This window comes from Mustelus asterias, chromosome 12, assembly GCF_964213995.1.
Source record: "Mustelus asterias chromosome 12, sMusAst1.hap1.1, whole genome shotgun sequence".
Taxonomy (NCBI): domain Eukaryota; kingdom Metazoa; phylum Chordata; class Chondrichthyes; order Carcharhiniformes; family Triakidae; genus Mustelus; species Mustelus asterias.
Window position 1 is genome coordinate 87,616,080 of NC_135812.1, and position 21,375 is coordinate 87,637,454.

Genomic DNA, 21,375 nt, shown 5'->3' on the forward strand with positions numbered 1-21,375 from the left:
TCCTAGGCCCAACTATCTGCAGCTGCTTTATCCATGACTTTCCTTCCATCATAAGTCAGAAGTGGGGATTATTTCTAATGATTGCACAAATGGTCAGCACCAGTTGTAACTCCAAATGCAGCAAGACCTGGACAACATCCAAGTTTGGGGCTGGCAAGTACAAGTCAATGACCATCTCCAACAAGAGAGAGTCCAGCCAACACCCCCCGACATTCAAAGGCACCAACATCACTGAATCCTCCGCCATTAACATCCTGTGGGTTACCATTGACCATAAACTCAACTGGATCAGCCATATAAACATTGCAGCCATTACAGCAGGCCAGAGTTTAGGAAATCCACAGTGAGCTGCTCACTTCTTGATTCCCCAAAGCCTGAGTACCATCTACAAGGCACAAGCCAGGGGTGTGATGGAATAGTCTGCACTTCCCTGGATGAGTGCAGCTCCAACAACACTCAAGAAGCTCAACGCAATCCAGGACAGAGCAGCCCTCATGATCAGCACCCCTCCTGCAAACGTTCACTCCCTTCACCACCATCACACAGAGCCAGCAGCATTTATTGGCCTTTAAACCACCAGGCCTGCTGAATCCAATCCCAGGTCCAAGAAAATGGCCTGGGGCAGAATAGTGCTGGCACACTAGGAGGTGGCACCAATTTCCATGCCCACCACCTCTGCATTTGCCCTCATCAGAGCGTAAAGATCCTGCACCAACAATTCAAATTGCCTTCAAAATCAAGCATCATCCTAACTTGGTCATACAATCATTGTGCTGCGTTTGTCACTGGACCATTATTCTGGAATTTCCTGTGAAACACAATATAAACTCCAGCACTTTGACCAGAAAGCTAGCACCACTAGCAGCATTAGAAGGTAGCTTGGTCAATAAATGCTGCCCTACCAACATCACCCACATCTTCTGAACAAATATTCCAAAAGCATAATTGAGGAGAATAGGTAACTGCTAGCTTTAAGTTTATTTATTGGTGTCACAAGTAGGCTTAAATTAACACTGCAATGAAGTTACTGTGAAAATCCCCTAGTCGTCATGCTCCGACACCCGTTCAGATACACTGAGGGAGAATTTAGCATGGCCGATGCACCTAACCAGCACATCGTCTGGACTGTGGGAGGAATCTGGAGCATCTGGGGAAAACCCACCCAGACATGGGGAGAACTCCACACAACAGTGACCCAAACCGGGAATCGAACCCAGGCCTCTAGCGCTGTGAGGCAGCAGTGCTTAGGGAGTTGCAGTTTCAAGTTTATTTAGAAATATGATAGATGTAAATAATGCATAAATAAAACAAAATAAAGGTTTTATATTTTATTTTCCATGAGTTAACTTACTTGGTTGTGCCTAGCTGTTGTCCCACATGTAGGTTTGATTTTCTATAAGTCTGTTTTCAACAGTTTTTTGAGAATTGGGAGATGTTTGCTGGTATGTATTAACTAGTTTTATTTTAGAATTACCAATTGTGAAATTATCCTGATTTAAAAATAAAACTGTAGGTGTGTTTTGCATAATTTCAAAAATGATATGGTTATTTCCAGATATGGAAATTTACTGTGTAATACTATAATGGGTGATAAGGATCACTGGCCTACTTTTCTCAGTGTAGCTTTCAGTTGAGTTCCTTAACCTTGGAAACCTTTTTTACATGCTCACGGTGAAAGTTCTTTCCTTATTGTCCATTAATTGGGATAAAATTCACACCATCCTTATGGCAGTGGCCTGTACACAATCAACGGCTTTGCTTTGATGATACTGACCCACTGATCCCTCTTGAAGCTATTTAAATAAAATCAATATGACCCTAATCTTAATTTTCTTAGGGAAAATTGTGTTTAACTAGCTTGCTGGAGTTTTTTGAAGAGGCAGCAGCGAGGTTCATGAAGGCAATGCTATTGATGTGGTGTACATGGACTTTCAAGGAGCATTTGATACAGTATTGCACAACGGACCTGTGAGCAAAGTTATAGCTCAAGGATTAAAAGGCACAACAGCAAATTGAATAGCATAGTAAACAGGAGCAGAAGTCGGCTATTTGGTACCTCAAGCCTGCTCCGCCATTCGAAAGGAACAAGACTGATCTTCTCCCTCAATTTTCCGGCACTATCCCTTGAGAGATTTCAATCTTTCTTAAATATACTCAATGACTGAACCTCCACATCCCCCTGTGTAGAATTGCAAAAATTCACCATGTACTGAGTGAAGAAATTCCTCCTTAGCTCAGTCATAACTGGTCTACCTCTTATTCTGAGACTGTCTCCTCATTCTAGACACCCCAGCAAGGGGAAACATCCTTCCTGCATTTATCCTGTTGAGCCCCGAAAGAAATTTATATGCTTCAATGAAATCACCTCTCATTCTTCTAAACTCCAGAGAATATAGGCCCCTGAAAAGTAGTAGGTAAGGAGACCAAGACTGTACGCAATACTCCAGATGCAGTAGCACTTAAGGCGCTAAAGAAGGCTTCTTACTCCCGCACTCAGTCTTTTGCAATAAAAGCCAATAAATTCCTAATTAGAGCCTGCACCTGATTGTTATATTTCAGTACATTGTGAATAAGGGCACCGAGATCTCTTTGAACACCAATACTTCCCAATTTCTCTCACCATTAAAAAGAAATTCTGCTATTTTTCCCTATCAAAATGGATAACTTCACATATTTCCACATTACATTCTTGCTCACTCTCAGTCTGTCTAAATCCCCATGAGGCCTCTTTGCATTCTCCTCACAACTCACATTCCCACCCAGTTTTATGTCATCAGCATACTTAAAATATTACATCAGGTCCCCACATCCAAATCACTGATACAGGGATTGTGAATAACTGGCACTCAAGCACTGATCCTTGCAGTATCCCACCAGTTACAGCCGGTCAACCTGAGAAGGCCCGTTTATTCCTACTTCCTATTTTCTGTCCATTAACCAATCCTCAATCCTTGCCAGTATATTACTCCAAATACCTTGTGCTCTAATTTTGCTTACTATACCTCCTGTGGGACCGTAATGAAAGCCCTCTGAAAATCCGAATCCTCTGCATCCACTGGTTCCATCTCATCGACTTTGCTACTAACATCCTCAAAAAAAACTTCAACAGGTTTGTCAAGCATGACTTTGTTTCATAAATCCAAACTGATTGCGCCCAATCCTACTGTTATTTTGTGACTAGTTATCACATCCTTAGATTCTAACATTTTCCCTATTACTGATATCAGGCTAACAGGTCTGTAATTCCTCATTTTCTTTCTCCCTCCTACTTGAACAATGGGGTCACAGTGGAAGGTTTCCCGAATCAATAGAATTTTGGAAAACGATCAGCAGTGAGAGGTGGATTTACAGTTCGTGGGGCCCTGTGCTTCGCTATATTTTCATCCCCACCCCACCCCTCGCCCCCACTCTCATCGTCACGCCACTCACTCTCTTCCTGTCCCACTCCATCACCACCAGTGGTGTCGTGGAAAGTTTTGAGATGCAGGAGCTCTAAGAAAATGTGCTGACCACACAATTCTTCAAATTCTATGATGTTGTTTTCCTATGTATTAATTATTTGAGTCCCTAAACATCAGTAAAACTTGGCTTTTTAAGTGAACCACATTAGTGCTGGTTGGCATTTTATTTCAAACCATGAATCGTTGAATCATTAGTGTTTAGCATAGCTAGAAATACATTATGCAATAGTTCAATTATGTAACTCAAGCCCATTAAAAACATGAATTATAGAGCTTTACCAACAAGATATAGAAATAGACTGGGGATAGGGGGACTGATGTATGAGGAGAGATTGACCAAGTTAGGATTGTTTTCGCTGGAGTTCAGATGGGGGAATCTCAGAGACTTATAGAATTCTAACAGGACTAGACAGGGTAGATGCAAGAAGGATGTCCCCAATGGTGGGGGATTCCAGAACCAGGGGTCACAGTCTGAGGATTCAGTAGACCATTTAGGATGGAGGTGAGGAGACATTTCTTCACCCAAAGAGTGGTGAGCCTGTGGAATTCATTACCACAGGAAGTAGTTGATGCCAAAACATGGAATGTATTCAAGAGACAGCTAGATATAGCACTTGGGATGAACGGGATCAAAGGTTATGGGGAAAAGGCAGGATTAGGCTATGGAATTGCTCGATCAGCCATGATCATAATGAATGGCGGAGCAGGCCAAATGGCCTCCTCCTGCTCCTATCTTCAATGTTTCTATGTAAAATAGAATTAAGTTACAGATTAGCCACAGTGGCAAAACAAGTTCAAGGGGCTGAATGGCCTACTCTTGTTCCTATCTAGATATGAATGAATTGGCCTTCGCACATGTGTGCAAACATTCATGCAGAGCGGCACAATGGCCCAATGGTTAGCACTGCTGCCTCACAGCGCCAGGGATCTGGGTTCAATTCCAGCTTTGGGTTACTGTCTGTTTGGAGTTTGTATGTTCTCCCAATGTCTACGTGAGTTTCCTCCGGCTGCTCTGGTTTCCTCCCACAGTCCAAAGATGCGCAGTTTAGGTGGATTGGCTATGCTAAATTGCCCCTTAGTGTCAAGGGACCAATAGGGTAAATATGTGGGGTTATGGGGATAGGGCCAGGGTGGGATTATTGTTGGCGCAGGCTCGATAGGCCAAATGGCCTTCTTCTGCACTGTGGAGATTCTATCATGCTCTTTCTTCAGTCAATTCAAACTAGTTGATATCTCAAAGAACTATTCGTCAGCTAAATTAATGGCTCATAATATCCCTCTGATTTTCTACAGCCTTTGAGGTTAAATGTTATCAGGCCCAGTAACCTGATCAATCTTCAGTGCCTCAAACGATGTTAAGGCCATTTATGCTTTTACTTTTAAAGAGTCAATATCGAAAGTATTTATACCTACCACTGCATGATCTTCCAACAGTGAAAATTAATACAAAATGTATATGTGGGCAGCACGGTGGCACAGTGGTTAACACTGCTGTCTCCAGGGGCCGGAGTTCAATTCCGGCCTCGGGTGACCGTGAGACCAAGTGGACTGACTTGGTCTCACTTCTGTGCTAGGGAGAGGGATTTACATGCAGAGTGTGGTGCTCTTTCCCGGTGAACTATTGGTGTACTTCTGTATGCCTCATCCTACTGCAATGATGGCTGCCCCATGAACACTTACAGTAGCCAAATGCATCACAATGCAGGCGGCAACTCTGGGGGAAAGGGGTGAAGCAGGGAGAGGGTGGGAGAGATAGGTGGGGTGAAGGAGGAAAATGGGATAAAGGAGGAGAATGTAATCCTGACATGGGGGTTGCCATGAGAGACCCAAGACTGTGGGAAATGTCTGTCAACCGGTACTCCCCATTCAGAAACAAAAAACATAAATGTTAGAAACACTTAAGGTCAGTCAACAAGTGCAAAGGGAATAAATAAGTTAATGTTTCAACAATGCAAACATGTTATACCCTGAGCTCCACCCTAAAATTGTAAAAAATAATAATCCATTTTCCAGTATGGAGACCTCTCAATTTGTTACGTACAGAATTTAATTCAAATGTCTTCTGTTCAGTAAGGCATTGAGAAGGAATGCTGTGGGAATGGAATAGAATTTTTTTTTATTTTGACCTCTTGAATGCTTTCAAGAGGGTGGCAATAAAAGAAAATTACCTATTTCATAAGGCATTTGTATCATGTCAACTACATATAATAATACAATTCTCAATTTTTATTTTTATTCATTCATGGGATGGAAGTGTCATTAGCAAGGCCAGCACTTACTGCCCATCTCTAAAGGTGAGTTGCCTTTTTGAACTTCTGTAATACATGTGGTATGAAGTATACCCACAGTGCTGTTCTGGGGAGTGAAGGAATGGCAATATAGTTCCAAGTCAGGATGGTGTGTGGCTTGGAGGGGAACTTGCTGGTGGCTGTGTTTCCATGCATCTACTGCCCTCATTTTTCTAGGTGGTACAGGTAGGAGGTTTGCTGTTGAGTTGCTGCTGTGCATCTTGTAGCTGGTGTACACTGCTGCCACTATGTGTTGGGGATGAAGAGAATACATGTTTAATAGGATGTCATTCAAGTGAACTGCTTTGTCTAGCATGTCAAGCTGCTTGAGTTGAATGTTATTTATTGAACAAGGCAAGTGGAGAGTATTACAGTCCTGATTTTTGCCTTGTAGATGGTGGGCATGGTTTGACAAATCAGAGGGCACAACTCACCACAAGAACCCCAGCCTTTGACCTGCTCTTGTTACCACAGTATTCATATGGCTAGTCCAGTTAGATTTCTGGTCAATAGTAACACCCAGTATATTGATGATGGAGAATTCAGCAATTTCAAGGGCCAGTAGTTAGATTCTCTGGTCATTGCCTGGCACTTGTGTCGCGTGAATGTTTAAAAGAACATGTGAGAAGACCCAAGGTAGGGAGTGTGGTACAAAGATCATATTGCATAACTCCACATTGGCAAACTATGAATTTTACATGTTGAGTGAATTCTTGAACTTGACTCCGTGATTTGGTAAACATTTGTCCAGCAGATATGAGTTTTAACAGCCACATTGATTAAAAACAATTCTTTAAACTGAACAGGCAAGTCTCTGATGGGAATTTTTAATCCACTGAAATGCCATGGCAACAAAATCCTTACGCAGCCTGTGACTCAATTAGGTGAAAAACATAATACAACAGCTCGCCTTTAAAATTAATCAAAATCCAATAGAATGGGCTGGCTCATTGCATAGAAACAAAAGAATTTCATAATATAAAATTAAACACAAGAAACTAATCAAATAAAGAAAATTTCTTCAGCTATATTTGCTAAGATATTTCTTGCCTAATGTTATTAACAGCCAAAATGACAATGAATTAGACTTAAGTCGCATTTAATGCATAGTTTAAACAAATTTACTGTATATGAAATTCATTATGATGTTGAATGTCACATTTTAATCACAGTTGCACAATTAAAACTTCTCTCTGCTTGTAGTAACTTTACATTTACAGTTAACTGAAAAGTTTGGAAGCCTCACCTGGAGTGCCAAGAACCTGGCAGAAACGTACTTAGCCAGAGCAAAATGCCAAAACTGTTGATTGCCTTTAACTTGACACAAGAGTTCTGTGTCATTCTACAGATGCATGTTGAAGCATACTGAAACGTGAATCATCTAAACCTGCAGTATATTTTATAGCGGATGAAAACATGGTTCACTTACGAAATGCAAATAACACTTCGGACTCAAAATGGAAAATTCTGTGAAAGGCAAAGCAATATTTCTATGCTGTGCATTTAAGCAACAGTATTAAATGAAAGTCAGGACATACAGTACATCGCCTTTGAAATAATGGTTTATTGTGAAAGAAACTTATATACTTGTAACTTGTATAGTTGCAGAACTTTAAGTAACACTTTTCAATTTATCAATTTTAACTTCCATGAATATAGTGTGATAAATAATGTTTTAAAGCAAAATGCCATTTATTATAGCTAATATGAAAATATTAAAATATTTATAGTGAAGATCAGTTTCCACAACATGCATCTTATATACTCCAGTGCTCATCTAATCTTAATCTCAGGTTTCTTGCCTGCAAAGGCTTAGTGACAAAAAATAGAAATCAATGTGGCAAGATTACAAATCCAGTGGCACTCAACCCATGAAAGAATATTCTAAAAATCTTCATTAGAAAAACTCAAAACACTTCATTAAAGACAAATAAATCAAACACTTTTCTTAAAAGCAGAATTGAAGGGTATTTTGGAAAGTTTGCATCACTCTGCAACTAGATATTGCAAAATAAAACAATGTACTGTATTGTAAATCTACCACATTCCTTTCAGCCAGAGGAAAATCCCTTGGACTCAGTAAGTTTTGAAACAGAAGAAATAAAAGGGCAAAACACTGGAAAATACAAATGAAGTAGTTCAAAAAGAAGAGACTATGAGGTTTAATATTTAATCATGAGTAATTATTCTATGGCATTTTATTATCTTTATTTCTACTGCAAGTTGGAATAAGCTATGCGATTATCATCGAGTTCTAATTATGCCTTGCAGCCAAAAATAAGATGGTGTTTTCATGGATCCAGAGCATTCCCACACCTCAGTGTACAACAGATCAAATGCATTAAAATACCACACCAGATTTCTGCTCCATAGAGACATTAAATTTTAATATACTTTGTAAGTAAATGACTGTATTTCCTGTTGCTTATTTTTAATCAGTGGACTCACTCTAGTAATTATGCACATCAAGCTGCTGTGTATGAATCAATGATCGTTTGAAGAAGAAAGCAAAATGATTTGAGTGGATTTCAACGTCAGACCTCAGTTGAGATGTGAAGAGGAATTTCCATCTAACTGAACAGAAATTATGGTAAAATCTGGTGATATTCTAAACTGTTAACATTTGCAACATTATTATTCTAACCCTGTGTTTGGTTTGCTAGATTACTGCAATAAGACTACATGTCTTTCTTGGAACCTTTAACTTAGATTTGTGGAAAAGTGCTCAGTTTTAACCCAGATTGCCAGTGGACGCCACATCACAGCACAGCAGTAAGGACAGGAGAGTGGCACATCACAAAACTAACTGGGAAAATCACACTCAATCAGCAAAATGTAATGCCCTCCCATGGTGAGTTGTGGTGGTGGAAATGGGCATTTAATCAGATAGGAAGGTAGCAGGTGGGAACTCCATGACCTTCCTCCCTCCACCCTGATTAACTCCATGGCAGGAAGGCCAACGATGGCCTTCCCACCCCACTGCCAACGGAGACCCTTGCAAAGCAATGAATGCACACTCAGGTACCTCATCCTGCTGTTACTGGTAGTAATTCAGCAGCGGGCGGGAGGGACTCAACATGTAGGGAGTACAACAAGCAATCACTGTCAAGATTGCTTGCAGGCTGTCATGAAGGGTCCCTCATTCAAAGGCAGCAGTCACGCCACCTCACTGGTGGCGCTGCTGTTCAATAGTGCTGCCAGTCTCTGATTGACTAACAGTTGTCAACAGGCTGGACTTCTACCATGGGGTCCTTGATTTCAGGGGAGTGCCTGAGTAACATTCTTCAGCCGGCAGACAAGACCAGTGACTTCCATTAAATTCAGCCCAATGAGAATATAGGGATAGAGGGATTTTTTTTGTCAGATTCAAATTAAAATATATTGCATAAAATTGCCATCTTCACTATGCTCCACACTATGTAAATGTGTGACATTAAACTTGAGATTGTTCAAAATGGCTACAAAAATATTCAATTTTCCAGGATTCACCTTTTGAAAATAATTTTGTTTTCCCCTTTTCATCCATTATTATCCCCCATTTTCAGCTTCCTCCCACCACCACCCCCACAGTCTCTCACCACCACGTTCACATCTTTTCTGCTGAAAGGTTGTTCATATCTGTGCTCAAATTACTGCTCATACTCTTCCCGGTGGAGACAACAGGAGCTGGTCAGATATAACTATTTTCTGATATTTGCTTCTCCCTACTGATGCACAAGTATTTAAAATGATTACAAACTATGCAAACATATGACAAAGCCCTAAGCAACATGCCACGTACATAACCTGCATTGTACCAAAAATCATACATCTGTGCACAGTCAATAATAATTTATTTTTGTTGTCAACTTTTGGTCAAACTTTAATGTAAAATTTTCCCATTATAAATTTCTTTACATCTTTAGGGCCAACTACCCAAGTAAACTTGCGAGGCAACAACTCTATGATCCCACCTGTTATTTTGCAGGTTAGTTGGATTAGCTATGGTAAATGCGCGGGGTTACACGAATAGTATGGATAATGAGGGTCTGGGTAATATGCTCTTTTGGAGAGTTCGGGCAGACTCAATGGGCCCAATGACATCCTTCTGCACTGTAGGATTCTATGATTCTCAGTGTAGCGTCTTCCAGCTCCTCAGTCTGTATAATACTTTACCTCCAAAGTTCCTGTGTATTTTGTTATTCAACTGCATAAAATAAATAACCGCAAAAATGTATAAAAGTAAAAACGTATAGATTTCAAGAGAACAGAATCATGTACAGTTATGGCGGCATAGTGGTTAGCACTGCTGCCACACAACTCCAGGGATCCAGGTTCGATTCCAGCCTTTGGTGACTGTCTGTGGAGAGTTTGTATGTTCTCCTCGCATCTGCGTGGGTTTCCTCTGGGTGTCCAAAGATGTATAGTTAGGGGGATTAGACTGGGTAGATGCTCTGTTGGAGGGTTGGTGCAGATTCGATGGGCCGAAAGACCTTCTTCTGATTCTGAATCATGCCCTCATCCAGTTATCCCCCACCCTCTAACCCATTCACCTGAAGACTATAATCAAGTCTCTATTCTTCTGTACAATGTTATCGAAGTGATAATAAGTACTCTTTAGAAACTTCAAACCACATACTGTTCTTCCTCTTTTTTAACTAGTTCACATTTCCGTATCTTACTGCTGTTCCTCCAGACAGGATAGTCATGACCACAAATTAGTACAACAGTAACAATAGCTCAATTTTAACAGTGTCATTAATATAATAAAATTACATGAAGTTCCTTGCAGAGGCATAAAAATTACACCAAGCAATAATGGAAGAATGACACAATGAGATGAAATAAGTATGTTTTACAGAGGTTATTTATGAAGGGAAGAGTGATGACAAGGCGGAGAGATTTAGATGCAGCTGCATTAACTGACGGGAGAAATGGACCTACCAATGTAGTTTTCATATTTAATATCTAATTTTACCTGTAAACTGTGTGCATTGCACTGCAACCCAGAAGGATGTCACTTGTTAATTGTATATTCATTGTGTTGAATTATATGCAAGTCATGGCCATTAGCTTGGGATTCACTTGCATCCGTTTAAATAGAGGCCTAAATCTTCCAGTCCTACCCGCTGCCGGAATCATCGTGGGCAGGCAGGTTGGAAAATGTGACAGACGAGCCAAAGGTCTATTGATTTCAAGCACAAATTTCAAGTTCCAGGGCAGGCAGGACCGGAAAATCCCATCCATAGACTGAAATTATGGTTGTTGGCTTAGGAGGCATTTGCTTGTAATGCATATTTGCGTGAAATAAATGATTCTGAAACTGTGTAAAGATTGACTCCAGTTCTATTCTACACCAATTGGCTTTCTGGAATACTAATACCATGCAGGCTACTCACAAATACTCCCCTTTAAGATACCTCATATACACAGCCACGCAAAATTATTTAAAGGTATTGCATATTCAAATGAATAGGGTACACACAATGAAAGGTATTTAAAGGGCACAACGTATATGCAAATTTAGATATGATGTTTTTCAGATCAGCGAACGAAACATATATATGAATCTTGTGGGCCCAAACTATTGTCTGCTTTGAAAATAGGAGTCTTGCTCATGGCTTTTCTTTCCTTTCCTTGCCCTAACTCTGCCTCCACTCTTGAAAACACCTTGGAGATTATCTTACCATCTTGTCCTGCCAGTTGATGGGTGGGGCGAGCCAGTAAGATTGCAAGAGGGCCAAAAAAAAAACCGGGTCCGATTTCTTCCCTCTTACAGTCTTACCGCCACCAGATATCCGACACGAGGTCAATTGTAATTTTGAAGTTCTATGGGTAAGTAGAATTTAAGTATTACAAGAGAGCCTGGAACTGAATTGTCTGGGCTCACTTGCCTTAGTGGCCTCGCCAGTGAAGGTCCTAACCATGAGAATCACAGATGGTCCCCCATCAACAGGGACCTGTTGTGATGGCCTCACCAGTGGGACCAGCGATTCTTGAGGTCCCCCTGGGAGGTCGGGGGTAGAAAGTTGCCCCTTGGGCAGTGCCAGCCTGGCACTCTGGCACAGACCACCAGGCACTGGGTAGTGCCAAGGGGGTGGGCCTAAGGGGAGGTGGGGGGACGGTGCGCACTCTGCAGCAGAGGGAGGGAGCGTTCGGTCATGGAAGCTAGCTTTTGCTGGGGGGAGGCAGTGACACAGAAGAGAGATTCTGTTCTAGATCTGCACATGCGCAATGGTGCCCTCTGCTGTAAACTGCCAACTTCCAGGCAAGCTTAGGCCCCACCCCTTCCTCTTGCTGGCAGGAAACAGATCGATTCATTTTTTTCCTCATTGTCGCAAGATTGAATTTTTAATTCACCCAAAACATTGGTGTGATTCTCTTCCACATTCACGCTTGTTCAGCACTTAATGTTTCTGATAAAATCATCCCCCTTCACTTCTTCCTCGTCACCTTCCACACTGCCCCTCCTCCTAGGCCTCCAATGCTACACTTTCCCCTCTGCTTTCTAGCCTCTAAGCCTACTTTAATGTCCTTCTCCTCCAGGTTCTAACTATACTGTACCTTACCTTTTGCCTCAGCCTATAACTGTGACACAACTTCTTCCACTGACTCCTATCCTAATTCTACCTTCTCTCACCTCCAGTGTTGTGCTCATCCCACTTACCAAACATCTACTTATTCTCCCACCTTCTAAACACACTTCTCCTGGACAACACAACTTAATCTGAATACCAGGCGTGCGAGCACAATATATCACCATAGTTAGAAAAAAAAGTCATGTTGTCAAGTAATTATTTTTAATGAAACTATTTGCAAAAATGAGTGATTACATATTTAAATTGTATTAATAGTCTGCCTCTGTTCTAAATGCTGAAATTGTATTCTTTGAAACAACCTCTTTAAACAACTAATTATTTTATCAAGAATCTCTGGTGTTAAAAATTCCATTGCCTTATTTTTATTTCTTTTGTAGATGCTTTGTATATCCGTGGATATTTCAGGATTGGGAAATTCCCCACATCCACACCCCTTCCATCAGGCAACACAGCAACTCAATGCCCTCTATCGTATTGAGTATATTTTCAATTACTGAGTTACCTTCAATAAATGATTTGAAATCTGTTACCTACTTCCCATTATGTTTGCCAACAGACTATTGGAAATCTCTAAAATCCTCTGTCCCTTTAATGTTTATTTTCCATTCTTGCATTTTCTTCAGAAACATTTCTTGCTTTAGGGGAAAACAAGCATACTAATAGCTCTGAAACAGAGCTAGAGAATCCCTGGAGGTCTATCATCAAAATAAACAAGATCACACAAAAATGAATACACTACATGTACTACGGGAGGTAGACTGTGGAGCTAACTGCAGACATACATGTAGAATGGAAGATTACACAAAACAGTGCTAACAAATGCTAATTTTACCTTTTACACCAGCTCTACTAAGCACTGTGCCAGCTGCTTGTTTTTGAAGTTGAATATTCTATCAATTATTGAACTGATTAACAATAATTCTGATTATATTTGCATTTTGTACTGTACAATAATATACAGATTGTGCACCGAACATATTTCAGATCAAAGTCAACAACAGATTGTGGTTTGAGGTGCAAGAGCCGAACTGCATACCATATCACCCTCTATCAACTGGACAGTTTAAAAAGATTGCTTGATTAATTTACAGCAGAAGAAAATTGTTCTATTTCATATCTCATCATCTTCTCCCAAGCCGAGGGGTTATGGCACTGGACCTGTAACTGAGAGGACATTAGTTTAAAATCCCATTGTTGCAACTTGTGGAACTGAATTTAATAAATATAATCATTTATAGGTTGGTACCAAAAAGGATATCAAGAAAGCTGCTGGATTATTGCAATTCAACTGGTTCACTGATGTTATTGGGAGGTTGGCACACCTCCTAAACCTACCAACCCATTTCTGTTGACTCTGAGAGCATCTAAGATTGGGCAATACACATTATCTAACCAGCTACGTACATATCACAAGAACACGTTAAACACTGAAGTTTTCTATAAATGGAATCTTTACATGTCAGATGTGTCCATTTATAAATGGTTGATCTTAAGCTTTTAGGTACTGATTGATTAGGACTATCAATCTCAACAAGCAACTATAATAACTTTGTAGGTTCACTTCTCTGTTGACATCAGAAATTAAATTTATTCAACAATTTTGCAAGGGCTTTCTTGAAATCCCGCAAGTGTCTTTGCAAAGTGGAGATGTTTGACTTTCACCTTAATTTTCTAGAACTATTATTGTCAAGATGTGGAACTTCTCCAATAATGCTAGATAGAAGTTAATGTTGAGGTTGTATAGTTATGCATTTTTCAGAACTTTAACTCTTATGAATATCAGCTGTAGCTCAATTGATGGCACTCTTGCCCAAGTCCTAAGGTTCTGAAGCCACGTTCTACTCCAGGTCTAAGCACATAACTCATGGCTGACACCCAAATCAGCACGGAGGAAATGCTGCACTGTCGGATGGACCGTCTTTCATAGGGCAAGTTAAACTGAAGTCCCATCTGCCTGTCAAGTTGGACATAAAAGACGCCATAGTACTATTTAAAAAAAATAGCAGGGAAGTTATTTTGGCATGGTCAATATCTATCCGTCAGTCAACATCATAAACTGGTTATCTGGTGATCACCATATTGTTGCTCGTGGGGGCTTGTCGTGCACATATTAGCTGCTGCGTTTCCTACATTACAACCGTGACTACACTTCAAAGGAACTGCTTTGGCTCTGAAGTGCTCTAGTTATTTTGCTATAGTCAGATAAAAATCATCTTGTCAAGTACAAAGGCATTCCCATGTAATTTTTAATGAAACTGGCTGTGAAAACAAGTGATGATGTATTTAAATTTCAGTATTATTCTTCCCTTATTTGTTCCAAATGCGAAATAGTGTATTCTTTGAAACAACTTTAAACAGAGAGTTCTTTAATCATGAATCTCTGGTGTTAAATATTATATTGCGATATTTTTGCTTTACAGATGCCCAGTAATTCTATATACTCCTTAAGGAAATCTCTATTTTTCAGCACACTACAGTGAGGAGTGATAGCACTTAAAATTATTAACAATGCCCCAGAAACATTGATCCAAAATAAAGTCAAATTCAGGAAATCTGGGAGAGGTCATTCCAAGATCAATCTTAATTTTCATTCTCCTCTACCTTAATTCTAACAAAAACTAGAATTACTGACTCGCAAAGTTTCATCATGTGACTTCCTGCCTTTAAAGCCTATCTCCATCATTGGTCAATTGTCAGACCTGTCAGTCAGTCATTAATGGTGGGTTATGGTATCTATTAACAAAGTCTTATGGCACACTGGGTAGCGACCCTGTCTCTAAGTAAGAAGTTCTGGATTTGAGTCCAATCCCAGCACTTGATGTTCAAGGATGATGCATTCACAATGCAGTCAAACAGGTTCAGCATCAACCTGTAACTCTTTCCAACACATGCTAATGGTAGGCAGCAAGAGCTGGAGTGCTTCCTGCTCAGCCATGTGATAGATTTGGAAGCCTCTACCATCACTATCCATAGCTCCAGACTGCAACATGCATGTATAAGTGCATGTTACCACAGGGACTTGGACGCCGTGAGCGACCTGTGACACACTACCGCAATAATATCCATTAACCTCTACACTCCAAGAACTGCATTGTCCATTGCATGGATAATCCGAGAGATTAATCTTCAAATTCTGGGTGGCCCAGGGAATTTTCACGAGGGCTAGCAATCCTATGAACAGCTGGTTTCAAAGCACCTGGTGGGAGAAGGTCATCTGCCTGCTTTCCCTCACATTTGAAAATAATAATTAGCAATAGACCAAAAAGAAAGAAAACAAGACAGCAATCACCAGCCAAAGAAATACAGATATACAATTCTGGGCAGAGAAAGATAAATTTGCTCAGAAAAAAAACATCAGGAATTCACCTTTGATTTTTATTTTTAAAGGATCTAAGCATAGTAAACCACACAGCAACTCCTATGATCCACAATTAATTTATGCTTTCTTTTCTCTGATGATTAATTTATGGGAAAAAATTGCTTTTAAATCACGTCTTCAAACATAAAATATAGTCACATTCCAAGAGCTGTAGCATCACTCTCTGGCTTTCTGATTGGTATTGCAATGCTCTACCAGTGGAGCTGTAAAACACTCAAGGCTCTCATTTTGACTTACGTTCTCTCCCAAATTGTGGCTGTCATTACATCACAGCTATATGTGTCCTCGGGCACTTTGTAATTGGAAGGTCAGGGATGAAAAATTGATATACCATTGACGCTAAAAATGTGGAAAAGTACAAAAGTAAAGATAAAGGGCACCCTCGTGGAAAATAAGGCTCTTTTGGGGGCTGTATAAATTAACAGATAGTCAATGTATGTTGTTTTGTTAGCTCTGATGAAGAGTCATCCAGGCTCGAAACATTAGCTCTGTTCTCTCTCCACAGATGCTGTTAGACCTGCTGAGGTTTTGCAGCATTTTCTGTTTTAGTTTCAGATTCCAGCATTCTCAGTAATTTGCTTTTATATTATGTTGTTTTGTATATGCATATACAAGACCAATAGCATTGAAAGGCCTTCCCAACCACCAAACAATTGCCAATAGCACTTTCTATCCCTATGTTCTTGTCATTTACTATAATGTGTACAAGGTACTATTTTCTTTCCTTCGGTTTGTGAAACAAAGCTGTCATTCCCTTGATGGACTGATGCTAAATTGGGCCATTGCCAAATCAATAAACAATGGATGCGGTTGAAAAATACACCAGCAGCATAGTGGGCAACACAGAGACCATAGTTAGGTACTGATGCAATACTGTCTCATCCTAGGTAGCTATTCACAACTGGACAATAGTAAAGAAAGTATAACTACTGCTGTCTGGAGAAAGAGAATAAAATCAGCTAGGAATCTTCTGCCTGATATTTATACAGAGGACTCTACTGGAAATGTACACTTGTGAACACCATCTGAGAAAATCATTGTGTTGGAGTTTGCCATCAGTGGCAAAGCAATGGTGGTCACCATTGACCTCAATGAAAGCTGTCCACAAAGCTCTAGCCATCTCTATAATGCATTTTTTTCCTTTGGTACAAAGTCGAAGAGATCTCCAGGCATCAGTCATAGTGATAACAGCATGCAAGGTAAGCAGCCAATTGCATTAAAGTATTCTCACTGACTGCAAACAAGAATATTAAAAGCATTGATTATCCTTCAGTTTTAATTTACATTTTATATAGCAAAATGTATTCTTGTTCAATAAAGTGTAATTGAGTTTTCAATAGAAATCCAAATAACTTTTGGTAACCTGATTTTCTCTGAAAGGTCTATCATATATTTGTGGAATGTTTCTAAATGTCTTCATTCTGATTGGTTACTTTTCAAAAAAAAAACTAGATTTAAAAATAAAGTTTGTTCATGACATTTCAGTTTTTCCCTTAACCCCACCTGTTGCCCTAATCTTTATTTTGCTCTTTGTCGGTTTTTTTTTTGGAAAAGAAGTGAGTTGATATTGGTGCTTTTCATTTCCTGGCTAGCTGCCTGTGGCAGTTCCTTAATGTGATTGGCTGCTTCAACAGTTTGATGAGATCATTTCAAATTGCTACTGGGAATCACCATTAAACTAAACTACAATCACAGAAATCGCTAGATCTCTCAGCACGGATTTCTTTAAGGTCAACGTTGACTACTACCCTTGCTTCGATGATGATCACAAAATCCAGCCCACTGACAACAGCTTCTGGATGCTTGCATTATTCTGCGCATATTCAAACTCCGTAAGTTGTTGTCAGTTTCACCGGAGTAATGATGATGGACATTGACAGTTTCCTTGCCAATACCATTGCAAAGCCCAGCTATTGTTCTTCGATAGCGAACAGGCGGTTTGACAATCTGTGCTCAAGCATAAAGAATGACACTTCAGTTAGGTACTGGCTGGTGTGTGTGTATGACACTGTATCCCAACAAGAGTCAGTGCCGTCAAGAGAGATGTGAAGAAAATTAACTACACGGGGTGCACTAGAGGCAAAAGTATGATAATACTAATCTTAAAGGGGCAAAATAAATGCCAGCTATTTCCATGTTCTGGTGCATTCAGGCCAGAAAAATGTATTTTTCATAAAATAAAGGTTTAAAATATCTCAGAGGACATAGGATATAATGAAAACCACATACCAATATGTTTAATGGAAATATGTTTCCTGTAACTTCTAATCTGAATGTAGTTATTCATGAACATCTCTGATCATAAATATCCATTTCGTTTTTCTATTCATTAGGAAAACTCACTTCACTGGCAGACTCGTTCAAAACATTAATGATTTTATGTTCAAAAATAAAATGTTAGACATCTTAGACAACACTGGAATGGAAGTAAGTAATCAAATCCATTGAGATAAAGCGGAGACAATCTTTGTAGAAAGATCAATTGCTTTGTAAATATAGGTCCTAGACTATAAATGTTAATTTAAAAGGAAGATCAGGTGTTTTGACACAATTGGTGTAAATGTCAGACAGTATTGGGCACTGCATGTATAACAGAACGGATTTAAAATCCAACTCCATAATAGAAAAAACACACAATATACAATGACCAACACCTGAGTAGTACTTTTTAATGAGGTGCCCAATGGAAACAATGACACATGTTTGCAGACTTCTTTCTTACCAAAAGGTTTAATCCTTACCAAAAGGTTACAATGGGCAGCATCAAGCACCGTACAGTGGTAATCAGATTGTTACTAATGGACGACAGTTTTCATCATTGGATTTCATTAAAATCTATACCTCTTACTGTGTGATGTGGCTTATTGTAAACAACAAAATTACTCCCCTGAGGAAACCTAAAGTGAACCTTATAATGTGGCTAATAACAAAACGCCAAAAGGCCACTATCTCCCATTGCAGGTTTTAAAACTCCACGGGGCAAACGCGTGGCCACGCACACATCGCAGTGTGTAATCTGAAGTTGAACTCCAACAAGGGATTCTGAAGAGAGAGTATACTTTGCGGCGGGAGGCTTCATTCCAGGAAACCAACGACTACTGTATGTAGCCCCTAGGCCATATTGTCTGGGATTATAGTTATCTGAAACGGTGTTAAAAAGTATTTCTCAGCTCCATGGTTCTTCTCTCCCAGTTGGTGGTCCCTCATTCTTCGTACTGTTTCAGACATTGCATTTTAGGTATAGCCCTCTTTCTCTCTCGCTGCCAGGGGCTCAATTATGTTCTTGCAGATAGATGGCTGGTCAGTTAGGTCCCGATATATCCCCTGGACAAACAGACCCGACTTGTGAAAACGGCTAGAACGAAGATGTGGGGAACACGTGCGGTGCAACGGCAACAAGTCTTACCTCTGTCGATGTCAACACAATCTGATGATAACACTTTTGGTTATCTTATCCTTTCTTTCTAAAATAAAGCATTGTTGCCACATTGTGGAGTCAGTGAGCAGACACTGCTCCTGGACCAGCCCGCATGGAAAAGATGTCCAAAGGAAGTTTCTGCGCTGCTAAGGGAAAGTTTACAATGCAGCACATTATATCTGTCACATGGGGGAAATTTTAATCTTAACTTTTCACTTCGGAAGCTAAGCTTTCGTAACACCATTATATAAAAGTATCCAAACTACGTTTCTAAACAGCCCTGCTAAAGACCCTAAAGTGGATGATGAGTCTCATTCATACAATGAATCCCAAATTTTGACTATGATTTAATGGGTGGAAGATCGTTTCTTTAACCAGCCACCGCTATTTGCAATTGAATTTGTGGTTTCCCTGTTCAAAGCACTTTGATTATCAATCCAAACCCCGGAGGCGTATTTGAAGAAAATAAAGAATTCGCACCAGGACTGGCACCAAAGGACTTGGCCAGATTGATGCGGCCAGTAATTCACAAACAATTGCACAGGGTCGCTCCCTGAACCTTTGACAGCCAGAGTGGTTCACAAACAAGCCGCCCCCACCGTCAGGAAAGACTTTAACGGGAATATTCTGATTTACAATGGGTCAGCTTTAAAAAGGTGGGCGCTGCACTTTGGGAAATATCACTTATCAATCTTGTGAACACAACCGTCAGCCAACCATTGAAGTCTCCGGGATCAGGTAATGTCGGTGGTGGAAGCTGTCAAACCTCCTATCGCAAGGAGCTGTAATGAATGAGTTCGGGCCGCTGGTACATATTTCAAACGACGAGATGAAAGCACTCCAAAATAAACGTGCTGCATTTCAAATTCTTGACTGTTGCCAGATAAGCGTGGAGAGAAGTGCCCATTATTTGCTCAGAGAATTTAAAAAAAATCCGCCGCCACATTCTGCCTGAACTAATCCCCACACTAAGATCAGTTGATTGATCTGTTTTAAAAGCGGTCATTATGTGCAAAAGACGTGAAACATCGATACAGAGATGGAGAGAAACCCTCCCCACGCTAAAACATAATTAACTAACAACCCAGTGACTCCCATTCTCATTTCCATTTTCCGCGCTCATTCAGTCTTTTAACCACAATTCGATGGGTTAATACTCGATTTCTTAACTACAACTGGATGATTATTACCTCTCTCCAGATGCCGCTTGGCATTCTCCCTCCCCGCCTCTCTGCACCCCCAATTCCTCCCCGTCTTCATCCAATATTTTAGCTGCCAAGTCAACCCTTTACTTTCCACTTTGCGTTCAATAAGAGATCTACATCTGTATTAAGTCAGTCACACGTTTTGACCCCCCTCACTTAATTCATTCTATTTTATTACAGCTTTTTTTTCTAACACAAATCCACCACGTTGGATTGAGCAGGTTTCACTCTTTTTGACAGGTATGTCCCCAAGATAGGTCTTGACACCATTTCCCCCCCCCCCCCCCCCTCTGACAAGTGCCCCAGAAAAACTGTCAAAAAGTGTCACACACACACTCACATACTAAGATGCTTTGGCAATGCTCTCATTTAAAAGGGTGACACTTGAACACGAAACAACATTGCAGATGCTCTATTCCATGCGAGAAAAATAGCAACAAAAAAAATTCTGTCCCACCAAACAAGCAGTGAGCTGCTCCCAAATTCAACACTTGTATCATTCTGAGTGCTGCTTGCTGCCCCTGTGCACCATCTCTCTCTATGTGTGTGTGTGTATCTTACCTTGTGCTGCAGCGCTGTTCAGAAGTAAAAAAGCCACCAAAAGGCAGGTCTCCAGCCCCGGCTTCCTCCACATTCTCTCTATCTCTTTTGCTTCTTCTTTTTGCCCCCAGCCAGGTAGATCCTGTCCACATCCAACAAAAACCTTTAGGCGCCTTTTGAGGGGGGGTGGGTGGGCGGTGGAAGCCACGATCCAGCCTAGGAGGAAGGTGCTGCTGATGGTCGCTTCGGCTGAATGAAGGCAGCGAGCCTAACGGGATCTCAGTCCCGTCCCCCTCCTGTCTCCTCTCCTTCTCCTCTCCAGCCACACACACAGAGAGGGGGGGAGCAAGCAGGGAAATCCCAAATCCGAGGAGCTCCCCTCTCCTCCGCTCCGGGGATAAATGTACAGGGGGGGGGGGAAATAAAAGCCCTTCACAATGTTTAGAGCGGGCATCAAACTTGCTGAAACTTGGCAAAGGCACTGGCTCGGAAGGGTTGAAGTTGTC

The 21,375-nt window shown here is 40.6% G+C and overlaps 1 protein-coding gene across 1 annotated transcript in view; it reads right to left on the reverse strand.

The window, feature by feature from the left end:
- sdk2b (sidekick cell adhesion molecule 2b) overlaps nucleotides 1-21,106 on the reverse strand; it is a 939,592-nt gene extending 918,486 nt beyond the window's left edge. The window contains exon 1 of the mRNA XM_078225548.1: nucleotides 20,891-21,106. Coding sequence (XP_078081674.1) covers nucleotides 20,891-20,963 — 73 coding nt within the window. The 5' untranslated portion in view covers nucleotides 20,964-21,106. The remainder of the gene's footprint in view (nucleotides 1-20,890) is intronic.
- Nucleotides 21,107-21,375: the final 269 nt, after the last annotated feature.